Source organism: Nannobrachium achirus (genome assembly GCF_963921795.1).
Source record: "Nannobrachium achirus genome assembly, chromosome: 16".
NCBI lineage: Eukaryota > Metazoa > Chordata > Actinopteri > Myctophiformes > Myctophidae > Nannobrachium > Nannobrachium achirus.
The window spans coordinates 35,687,501-35,699,413 of record NC_137823.1 but is presented as its reverse complement, the minus strand read 5'-3'; the positions used below and the strand labels follow the sequence as shown (position 1 = coordinate 35,699,413).

Sequence of the window (11,913 nt, the reverse complement as noted above, 5' to 3'; positions counted from 1 at the left end):
AGGTAAAACACTCATTAACTTGATATAACATTAATATTTATAAAAATGTGAAGTTTCTTTAAACACTTGGGAAACAATTCATTTTGATACAAATACATAGGAACAACTTATACTACATTAGTTCCATTGATCCAAGCCGGAACACAATCTATTGATTATTAAAATAAACATTTATTAGAAGTTACAGTAGCATGTACAGTACAGCGGGACAGGACTATACAAATCACGTTATGACCCATAAGGCACTTTGGGTGCCTTATCTCTAACTGTCCATCCAAACCATATCAGAGTGAACCCTGAACAGTTTATTCACTATCATGTAAAACATACAAAATAGCTCTTCAAAGATAAATTACAACTGATATACAGTAGGCCTACATAGAAAGCCAGATTAGAATACTTTTTCACAATCCATTTTTGGTTTATGTTAACAGGGTAATCATGTATTCGCTAATGTTTCTACATAACGTGTTGTGACCTCAGTTTAGGAGATTAAAATGACACTGATGTCAGAATGTTTGACTGACTATATGGTAAAAGATCCTCATTGCAGAAAGCAAGGGATTTAAAGGCACAGGTCTTCAGCAGTGAGCACGGCCAACTTATCTGATGCACACACACACAAAAAATGAAATTTGAATCCACTTCAGATCTGATGGAACATTTAAATGGTCTATTCAAACATGTCAGTTGCATAGACAGCTTGCATACCCATGGCCAGAGGGTAAATGAACACTGAGCAGTTAACAGAAAATGCTGTAGTTTATAATACTCTTTATATATTTTCAAAGCTTGCACACACTGAGGCATTTTGTGTGGTGTGTTGTGCAGTCCACTCATTCACCAGATGCAGACATTCTGAGAGTGCATCATGTCATGGTTGTTTTGCATGACGCGGCTGTAAACGTCACAGCTGCTCTCAGCACTTTGACCAGCTTGCCCCCTAGTTTGATGACAGGTCTTTTGACTTTAATGTCATTAAGACCAAGGACCTGTGTCAGACTCAGACAGGAGTAGGTGGCACAGGGCCTATCATCATGAGGGGCAGGAAGTGGAGCAGGCCACCTGTTGAATTTGTTGAACCTGTTGAACCTCCAAGCTTTGTCTCCTCTGAGGGCTGACTAATAGTACAGCAGCCACATAACATAGGATAGAACGGGGTAAGATGGCCCACACCCTTTACCTAGAACTTTGTGTTGTCATCTGACCTTAAATCTAGTAAACATCCATCATTTACACCTGGCTGTGAAGTTGGGAAGCACACAAGTATTATTCTAGTCAATTTAGTCTAAAATGGTACCTGTGGGGAAGGATTTACCAAATGCCCGGGGTAAATTAAGAAAATAAGTAAGACTATATGTTATTAAACCTTTATTGATAAGTTAATACATTATTTGTTCAAGTTTAAACATGAAACATTTAAATAATACTATCATGTAAGTTAACTAACCCCTTTACTTGGATCAGCTTACCCCTAACATGGGGCAATTTGATTTTTGTCATATTACTTTTATGGCCCTTTGTCATAGATGCTTAATAATAATTTCAGTTGATAGAAGAGATCCTGAAATAAGGGTAGACGTTTAGCTTTTACTGCTATCTCATTTTGCCTTTGTGGTGGAATTCAAGTTCTGTCAACAAGACGTAAATAAAGAAGTGTCAGAGGCAAAAGCACAAGGTGGTGGTGGTGGTTTAATACAATGAATTGTACAAGTGATTGTGTACATAGGAGTACCACAGGCCTGTGGTACAGAGATTCTGCCTTAAGCAAAGGAAATCAAACCCTCGTTATACTGGCATTGCAAGGACAAGCTTTAACATAAACACTATCTATCAGACCTAGGAAAGACATCTTGACTCTTACAGTACATCATGTAATCTGTAATGTATGATACAGCATAATCTACTGTTACTAACGTCACTCATAATCAAACATGATAATATAATTATATCTACTACTGTTATTAACGTCACATAATCAATCATGATAACATAAACTCTACAACACCTTCCTTCAAGGACAAGTAACAACTGAAGTGAAGTCATCTTACTCCATTCTCCTCCTTACAATTCAATTTCAATTCAATTCAAAGGAGCTTTATTGGCATGAGAAAACATGTTAATATTGCCAAAGCAAGTGTCACAAATAAAATAAAAACAGCTGAAAATGGGGAACATGTATACAGTTGGAGGGGGTACAGCTATGTTGCATTGTGACATTTTATACAGGGTATAAAGCTTTTGGAACAAATAGCAGCATATTTTTTTTTTCTCAAAATGCATTTAAAGGTAGCAGCTCTGTTTCATGCTGTATGTGCAGTAGGTCTAGATGTCAATCCATGGTTTGTTGTAGTCCTTAGGTTAGGGTGGTTGTTTCTAGCCTTCTTTTGTCGCAACAAATGTTGCTGCAGTGTTCGCAGACTTCGCACATTGTTGTATTTCTCCCAGTAGGTATGGGAGTTTTTCATCATTGTCTCCACCAGCCGAAGGCTGAGGGATAGTATGTTTTCCCCTCCGTCCGTCCGTCCGTCCGTCCGTCCGTCCGTCCGTCCGTGCGTCCGTCCGTCCGTTTGTCCGTTACCAGCTAATCTCCGGCGCCGTTGGCCCGGTCGCTGCCAAACTGTGCACACACACTCCCTCGACACCAATTCAGAACCTCTGCCCCAAATATTTCACATGGGCCTGTTCTAGCGCCACCAGGAGGCCGACTTTTGCAAAACTAACTTTTGCCAGTACTCCTACAGATTTTGTCCAAAGATCACGTAAATCAGTAGACAGTATCTCTACAGTCATGTGATCGACATGGATGTGTCAGATTTTCCATATTCCATCCTGATTGGCTAAAACTGGCTTTCAAAGTTTGCAGGATTGGTCAGTTTTGAATAAAATGCCTGAAATCCTGAACGCAGTGTGCGATTTTGGTGAAATTGTGCATGCACATTCCCAATAGGCAGAGGAATAAATGCCACTTAAGAAAAATCAAATCAGCCTCATGGTGGCGCTATAACAGGCCGATTCATGTTTTCACCTATAACTCCACCGATTAGTGTCAAACTTTGTATGCGCACTCCTTAGAGGCCAAGGTAAAACCTTTTCCCTGCATTTTTTACATCAGCCTTTTATAGCGCCATCAGGAGGCCGACTTATGTAAAACACATTACATGCCTGACCTGGTGGAGACCTGTGCTCGGAAGAGCACTGCTTCTAGTTGGTCATGTTTTCAAACTCACTTTGGGTGTGTGTAATCTGTGGGAAGTATGTGTTTCTGATGTCTTGGTATAGTGGGGAGGTGGTTAGAAAGTGTAGCTGCTTCTACCACATTTTGTGTGCCTTACAAGGCCCTTCCTTGGCCTTGTAAGGCTCCACACTGGCCTGCTAGTATGTCTTCACCACACACGAGACCTCTTGCTGCCATCATGTCCAGGCCTGTTCCATCATGAGTGGTCTGCACTGATGAGTACCTCACCAAAAACTCATTTGACATTGAGAGCCAAGCCAATTTTGTCTGTTGATTTTAGCAGTACATTTAAGATCAACCAACCCCACCTGCTGGTAGGCAAATTGATGGCACATTTAATCCATGCTTCATTAGTGATCCACTGAACTATACACATCAGGTTAGATTTAAATTACAGCATTTTCCCCCTCTAGGCTCATAAACAGTTTAACTATTTTGTTTGCACATCTTTCATGCCTTTGTTCTTGAGATATAGATATAACCTATAGATATAGCCAGTATGTCCCAGGTAGAGATGTATGACCATGTTGGGATGTAGGGTACTCTACAAGGCTTGGTAGGAGAGAACAGATGGCAGCAGGAGTTTTTGTAAGTATTTTATTGTACTTTCCAGTTTATTTTCCAGTTCCTTACAGAAACTTAAATTCATCTACTTCTACTTGACATACATTCATACAGGTTAAGTCATAGTAAGTCAATATTGCCACAGAGAAATTGTGGTGTCTGGACTTACTGTTATCAGAAGACAATAGAACATTAGAAAGAGCTCAACGACTCACTCAACCCAATTACACAATGTTGCTCCACATTATACCTACAAAACAATGCTGCAGAATGCCACTTCCTTTGCTATCCCCTTACAGTGTAACACAAAACCACACCTCACTATCACAGATCATGTTGAGAAATAGGCTAAGTACCATGTTAAGATGTAAGATATGATGTAACGTTGCATGTGTTGAGATGTAGGTTCATATACACGCCACAGTACATTGTTTTATAATGTACATGTTGAGATTTAGGATAAAAAGTAAAATGTGGATATAGTGATCTATACCCCCACATCCAATTAAAATGTAAGCTTTATTTTGATTGTGCTGCTTGTATCATTCTAAGAAAACATCCAATTGATTTTACATTAAACTGAGTATGTGATTATGTAACTATTAGACGAATTTCAAGGGAGATGGAAAAAAGCCTGATTATAAGCAGAATTGTATATAGATGTCAGGCCCTGTCACATTAGGCCCCTCTCACAGCACTGAATAGCAGGGCATGGCCCTGTCACAGTTTCATGGTATGATGCCAGACCAACCCCTGCACCCCCTTTAAAAAACATTGTTTCCAGCACCCCCCGAACTTCTCTGTATGCCCCCTGGGGGCTGTGCCGCTCTGTTGAGAAACACTAATATATAATATACATGATGAGATGAAGGATATAGTACAGTTTCATGCTGAGAGCTGGAATGAGTTTTTTAATTCAAGGCTGTCACTGCTGACTCATCAGAAAACACACAAAGTTCTGCTTTCCTTCTGGGTGCAGTGCTTAATTGCTTAACTTCCCCTCGAGGATCAGTAATATATCAATCAAACTAAACTATAAACTATATCAAGCTAATTAAAGCACATTTGGTCTGGAGAAGGTTTTGATATAGATGGTTTCAAAATTCGATTGTTGCTATAGGAGAAACCTCTTGTGAATATACTGTTGAAAAAAAGATGGGATAAGACCTAGCAGCATCAGCTGCTGATGTTGAGGAAATGGATTTGCTTAACATTTTGGATGAGCTGAACACTCCAATAAAGGTGTCCATTGGTCAGTGCAAAAAGCGTGAGAAGTGACGTTCTCACACAGCAAAAACAGCACAAGAACCCCACCCTAGGAATGTCATTAGAGGTCAGAGTCTCTGAAGGTGGTGCCAGGTTGTTGGGTGGAGGTGTTTCCAAACAGACTACCACCACTAGAGGTGGTGTTGGTCTTTTCCAAACTGACCTCCACGTCTGGTGGTTGTGTTGGTGTTTCCAAACAGACCTCCACTACTGGTGGTTGTGTTGGTGTTTCCAAACAGACCTCCACGTCTGGTGGTTGTGTTGGTGTTTCCAAACAGACCTCCACGTCTGGTGGTTGTGTTGGTGTTTCCAAATAGACCTCCACGTCTGGCAGTTGTGTTGGTGTTTCCAAATAGACGTCCATGTCTGGCGGTTGTGTTGGTGTTTCCAAACAGACTTTCCAAATAGACTTCACTACTTGAGGAGGTGGTGGTGTTTCCAAAAGGATGTCCACTACTGGAGGCAGTGGTGGTGTTTCCTAACAGACTTTCCAAACAGAATTCACTACTAGAGGAGGTGGTGGTGTTTCCAAATGGATATCCACTACTGGAGGCCGTGTTGGTGTTTCCAAATGGATGTCCACAACTAGAGGAGGTGGTGGTGTTTCCAAACAGACCTTCACAACTGGAGGTGTTATTGGTATTTCCAAACGGATGTGCCCTACTAGAGGGGTTGTTGGTCTTTCCAAACTGATGTCCCCTACTAGAGGTGTTAGTGGTCTTTCCAAACGGATGTCCCCTACTAGAGGTGTTAGTGGTCTTTCCAAACGGATGTCCCCTACTATAGGTGTAAGTGGTCTTTCCAAGCGGATGTCCCCTACTGGAGGGGTTGTTGGTCTTTCCAAACAGACCTTCACTACTAGAGGGGTTGTTGGTCTTTCCAAACAGACCTTCACTACTAGAGGTGGTGTTGGTGCTTCCAAACGGACCTTCACTACTGGTGCTGGTACCAAAGACTGAAAATATACAGAATACATAATACCACATTACTGGTACAGAAAATAGTACATAATATTACACAACTGGTGCAAATTAACAAACAGTTTACTGTATATATATCCAGTGTGGCAAGTACCTGGGTGTGGTATGTACGGTATGTACCTGAGGTAAGATATAAGGTGCATGAGCATAGCAGCAGATATATAGGCTACTAGTGTATGATATGTAATGGACATTAGTTAAAGGGATATTTCATTTTGAAACATGTCTTGGGTCATTCTACTCAGGCTTTTGTGAGCAGCATCCGGGACAGTTTTTTCCCCCAGTTGCCTTTGGCAGTTGGCAGGTGTCTGATAAAATAAATACACCATCAACACTGAATCAAGAAACTGGAGGAAAAAAAAAAAAAAAAAAATGTCCGGATGCTCACAAAAGCCTGAGTAGGTTAAAATGACCCCAAACATGTTCAAAAGTGAAATACCCCTTTAACCACTAAACCACAATATACTTTGATTGAACATTATTTGCCCATTTTCACCAGATGTTTGACATTTCTTTTCGGAATGTCTATTTTTGCTTATTATGACAAGCCCAGAATAGGCACGCTAAGGTAGTTTGATTAAAATCCATTGGTTTTGAAGCGAACATGCCCATGTGTGTAGCATGAGTCTACTCTATTTCAAATATCCCTTTGGCACTTGGCAGCAAAGAAATTACTTTCCCAATCCATTGTTTACTATGATAGCTGGTTGACATGAATATATGAATCTCACCTCTCTCTGATATCTCTGGCCAAGTTGTCTTCAGGATTATTTCTAGTTTGTCTCCCAGATCAGACACAGCATCACTCACATCCGCGAAGGAACGTAGAGGGAGGACAACAATACTGAGTAAGACTGGAGCTTCACTGGAAATGTTGAGAGACTGGTAATTCTGGTAAGATCCAGTAGACAGGGATGGAAGAACAAAATACCATCAGATCAATTGATTAGTACTTTGATTAAAACCGGTATTCTTGTATTCACACTGTGAATAAATACATAATAAAAAACAGCTAAAACAAAACTGGTATTCTTGTTACTCAGCTAGTTAATACAAAAAGAACAGACCTAATTTCAATAATATGGGTTTGAATGTGTCTTATGACCTTTTGTTTCATGTCAATTGCTCAGTTGTGCTGTAGAGTATAGTATAAGAGAAGTTCTCAAATATTGAATTAATAAAAAGACCTTACAATGAATTTCACAGCTGATTTGGCATCTGAAAAAAAATATGTATTTATCACTTTTGTATAGATATATAGCCTATTTCATTTGTATGTGCTCGTTTATATTAGGTAGCCAGCATGTCTATGGAGTATAAGTTTGTTTAAAATGTCTGTGCCTCTGAGCCTGTTATCAGCATTGTTTTGGTAGAATCTCTCACAGAAAGCCATAATATCTAGTTAACCCCGGAGTTGTTTAACGTTTTGGTGTCACACCAACCCTAGTTGCTTAGGAAATGGAGCACATTAATGTCGACTGAAGGCTTGACGTAAAGACGTCAGACTTAACCCCCAAGGTGTATAAAACCTTTGTATCACTGTGTTAACGTAGGAAGAATTGATCTGGAACCATGTCGTTCTGATGCTTGTAAGATCCCTTTCCTGGAATAAACCCAACTACTATTAAAACATACTAGAAGCTGGGCCGCCCTTCGGGCGGCCCAGCGTCTAGTCGGCGACCTGGCCAACTCGGAACAATGTAAATAGGGAATGAATGCCCCGCCCTTTAGGACCCGTTTTGACCATCTGTCTGCCTGTGTCCATTTATGCCCATATATGGAGATATCTGTATCTGTCTGTCTGTCTGTCGGCGTCCAATTTATGTCCATATATGGAGATCACTGCAGTTATAGTTCTGGGTCCATTTTATGCCCAGATATGGAGATATCTGTCTATCTGCGTCCATTTTATGCCCATATATGGAGTATCTGTCTGTGCCTCCAACTGTGTTGCAGACACAGTGCCGGTTCCCCCTTTAATGCAAACCTCACACCTGTTGTCATAGGACCCGTTTTGAACATCTGTTTGCCTGTGTCCATTTATGCCCATATATGTAGATATCTGTATCTGTCTGTCTGCGTCCATTTTATGCCCATATATGGAGATCTTTGACCATCTGTTTGCCTCTGTCCATTTATGTCCATATATGGAGATATCTGTATCTGTCTGTCTGCAATCCATTTTATGCCCATATATGGGGGCATTCATTTTATGCCCATATATGGAGAACGCGCGTGCCCGTGGGACGAACGGTTCTGGAGATACGCGGATTACATACATACATACACACTCACAGAGATTTTTTGTTGACTCATGTGGCGTACGTGATGTCAGAGCCTTTTATGAAGTGATGTCACAATGAGTCAGAGCTTTCGCCGATTTCCTCCGGAACAGCCTGATGTCAACAATCAACCCTGCATAAGGAGATTCTGAACGTTTCGCGCCGGTTCGGGAAAACCGCGCGTCGGGTCGGGTCGAGACCCGGCACTGCACTCCGTGCCGCGGCGGGGAACGCGTGTGCCGAATCTGAAGCCGGTGGGACGAACGGTTCTCGAGATACGCGGATTACAGACACACAGACAGACACGCAGAGACTTCTCGCATTTATAGATAGATTAGATGTTTCCTCCGTTTATTGATGTCAGTAATTATTTCACTGTCCGATAGATATGGGGTACGAAGAACTAAGCTATAAGCATCGCTAGATTCGCTACCTCAACAAGCACAAATAACAATAAGAATAATATCCTATCTCGTACATTTTTCAAAACAACTTTCATGATTAATTAGTCAATTTATCAGAAAACACATGATGGTGGAAGAGTGAAAGCTGTCTGTGGAACCTGAATGAAATGGATGGTGTCATCAGTGTTGGACAGCTCCTCCAGGTCAGCATGTTTCCTCTCTAGTTTAGCTATCTCCTCCTCCAGCTGCCTCAGGAGTCCCTCAGCCTGAGCCACTTCAGTCTTCTCCTGGTCCAATATCAGTTGTTTAACCTCACTGCGTCTTGTCTCAATGGAGACAATCATCTTAGAGAAGATCTTGTCACTGGCCTCCACTGCTCCACTTGCGGAAAACTAGTAAACACAACAAGACACACACGCACGCACGCACACACGCACACACACACACACACACACACACACACACACACACACAGTGCACGAAAGATCACTAGTAGTGACTAGCATGATCTGTATTATATCTGTTTTCTTTTTTTTTCTTTTTTTTTAAAAACACTGTGGGATCCATACATGGCTAGCCTTATTTTATAGGTTGATGCTATGGAAACTGTAATTGCAATCCAGTCAATATCAGTCATTATGAATGTATCTTTGTTATTAGTATATGTGGAGAAATGAGTGTGCAGTAAATATTCGCTATCGCTCACCTTCAGGATGTCTATGGCCTGTCTCAGGTCTATCAGGTCTTTCTTTCTCTCCTGGATATTCAGGTGGATGTTTTGCTGACTCAACACCAGCTGTTTCTACAAGAAATGAACATTGGAAGAGACAGTTTGGTTTCCATATATAATATGAAGTCAACTTCCAAAATACATTTTTGCAGTGACAAGAAATTCTATCATTGGGTCCAAAATGTCTGTACTTCTGCAGTACTTTTTATTACTTGTAGATCAAGGCCTAAGTCAGGCTCACATTTATCTTTGGGTTTATACAGAAGGCACTCAACAAATTAATTAATTTACCCCAATAAAGGAGAACCTTATTTCTGCTTTTAAACTAATGCTTCATGATCATTTCCTTCAACTTTAATCTTTGAAACATGAACTACTATCTTGATGAACAAGTGATTGTGGTCCTACTTGTTTCTCAGTCCTCTCTGCTGCAGCTGACACAGTGTTGTGGCCCTTATGTTCATCCATGATGCACAGATAGCAGATGCACTGCTGGTCAGTGCGACAGTACACCTCCATCAGCCTGTCATGATTGGAGCACATCTTCTCCTGCAGTCTGGCCGTGGCTGGGACCAGCTTGTGCTTCTTCAGGGCAGGTACATTGTAGTGAGGCTGAAGATGAGTCTCACAGAAAGAAACCTGACACACCAGACAAGACATAAGGGCTTCGTGGCATGTGGTTCCAGTGCAGAAATCACAGACAACCACATCTGCTGGGTCGGCATGGACAGGAGCGGCATGGACAGGAGTAGCAGAGGGAGAACAATTCCGACCTTCTGGATTCCACACTTTCTCCACAATCTGTAAGTCAAATGTAATGGAGGTTGGAGGATATGTCACTCACTGATGATGACAAAGAAACAACACCATCAGAAGCTTGAGGTTAATGGTTCACATTGAGAAGTGAGTGACTCTGCTTGGACCATAGATATGTAATGTAGCTCTGAGCTTTGAACTTCATACTGTTGATTGTTCTGTTTTTGTATTTAATTGTACAGTGCTTTGCAAAGATATTCATACCCCTTTAAAATTATAATGTCTTTCTTACATTCAATTAAAAGGAGCTTTATTGGCATGAGGAGACAAACGGAGACGCCTCGGGAAAGAGGGAGGCTTGCCACATGATATCTAGATATAAAGATTTAGGCTAGTCCCAGCATTGTTCAGGGGTAAGACACATTTTAAATTAAAATGTTGTTGTGTGCAGTGCACAACCATGGTGTGCATCATTATGATAGTGTTGTCGTCGCATTGCGATTCCGACACAAGCTGGAGTAAAATACTTCTTTATTGAAAAATATGGGCTGACACATCTCTTGTCTAGAGAGAAACGTCTTCAAAATAAAAGTATTCTACATATGATTTATGGCTTGTTTTTCCCTCACCTCAGCCATCATATTGTTCTTCTTCAGAACGGGCCTGGGACTGAAGCTCTCTCTGCACTCAGGACAGCTGTAGTCTCTGTTCTGGTCCCAGTAACCCTCAATACAGCGTCTACAGTAGTTGTGACCACAAGGTAGAGTTACAGGTTCCTTTAAAAGGTCTAGGCAGATCGAACAGCAGAACTGATCTCGGTCCAGAATAACTCCTAGCTGTTGATGTGCCATTTTACTGATCACACCGCTCTCACACCACGCACTCACACTCTGTCAATGCAGATAAAGTTTCGTATTTAACTTTCGTTTTCTACTACAGAGTAGGCCTACAGCGCTTCCGCAGTGGAACGTCTGTGATGCAAGATTATGTAAAGCCGCGCCCCTTACGCAGGGTTTAATTACCAACATTGGGCTGTCAGAATCCAGGAGATTTCTTTTTTTTCTATAATAGACAAATGTGAAAAGGGTGCCTGGTGCCATGTCATCTGCGGCCTTTCATGATTTTAGGCGTTTTGTTCCAAAAATGAGTTTTGCTAAAATTGAGCTGCTAGTGGAGCTATAATAGCCCAGTAAACTGTCCAATGAAGTGCTGTGACAAGTTATTTAGTGCTAAAACATCTGCTTACTGACTTCTCACCATTCTTGGATCTTTTTTTAGGTTTACATACAGTAGCCTACCAGTCAAAACGAGGGGTTGATGACACTTCTCGCAATGAGAAACAGTTTATTATTTTGAACACCATGAACAATGTTACATAGTGATGATTTTGTCTGTTCATTTTAACAGCGCATTTAACATCATCTAGCCCCACCTGCTGGTAGGCAAATTGATGGAACATTGGCTCATTAAATGAATTAGTGATCTACTGCAGTGGTTCTCAATTTGTGGGTCGGGACTCGGGAGTCTCGGGACCCCCAGAGGGGTCCCCAAATTATTTTGGGGGTCCCCAGATGTTTAGCTAAATGTTAACATTGTTTTCTCACTCAACAGTAAACAGACCAACATACAGTATAAGTGCACATTCATCAAGTGACAATCTAAGGACTTTGAAGACCTTTGTAGTACCTCTGGT

The 11,913-nt window shown here is 41.2% G+C and overlaps 1 protein-coding gene across 1 annotated transcript; it reads right to left on the bottom strand.

Annotated features, from left to right (window-relative positions):
* Positions 1 to 3,747: 3,747 nt before the first annotated feature.
* LOC308300422 (E3 ubiquitin-protein ligase TRIM47-like) lies at positions 3,748 to 11,105 on the bottom strand. Its single transcript, XM_080744258.1, has 6 exons — positions 10,850 to 11,105; positions 9,873 to 10,265; positions 9,441 to 9,536; positions 8,893 to 9,126; positions 6,780 to 6,939; positions 3,748 to 6,023 (listed from the first exon to the last, which is right to left on the bottom strand). The coding sequence occupies exons 1-6, from the start codon at positions 11,069 to 11,071 to the stop codon at positions 5,200 to 5,202; spliced, it is 1,929 nt and encodes a 642-aa protein (XP_080600384.1). The 5' UTR covers positions 11,072 to 11,105; the 3' UTR covers positions 3,748 to 5,199.
* Between the last annotated feature and the right edge of the window lie 808 nt (positions 11,106 to 11,913).

Bases quoted from the DNA above. Each gene is read 5' to 3' on its own strand.
- LOC308300422 (XM_080744258.1), bottom strand. From the start codon at position 11,071: ATGGCACATCAACAGCTAGGAGTTATTCTGGACCGAGATCAGTTCTGC. The intron at 9,537-9,872 runs GTAGGACCACAA...CATTTCTTGTAG, and splicing joins CAGAGAGGACTGAGAAACAA to AAACAGCTGGTGTTGAGTCA. The intron at 6,024-6,779 runs GTGAGATTCATA...GTATATTTTCAG, and splicing joins GCCAGAGATATCAGAGAGAG to TCTTTGGTACCAGCACCAGT.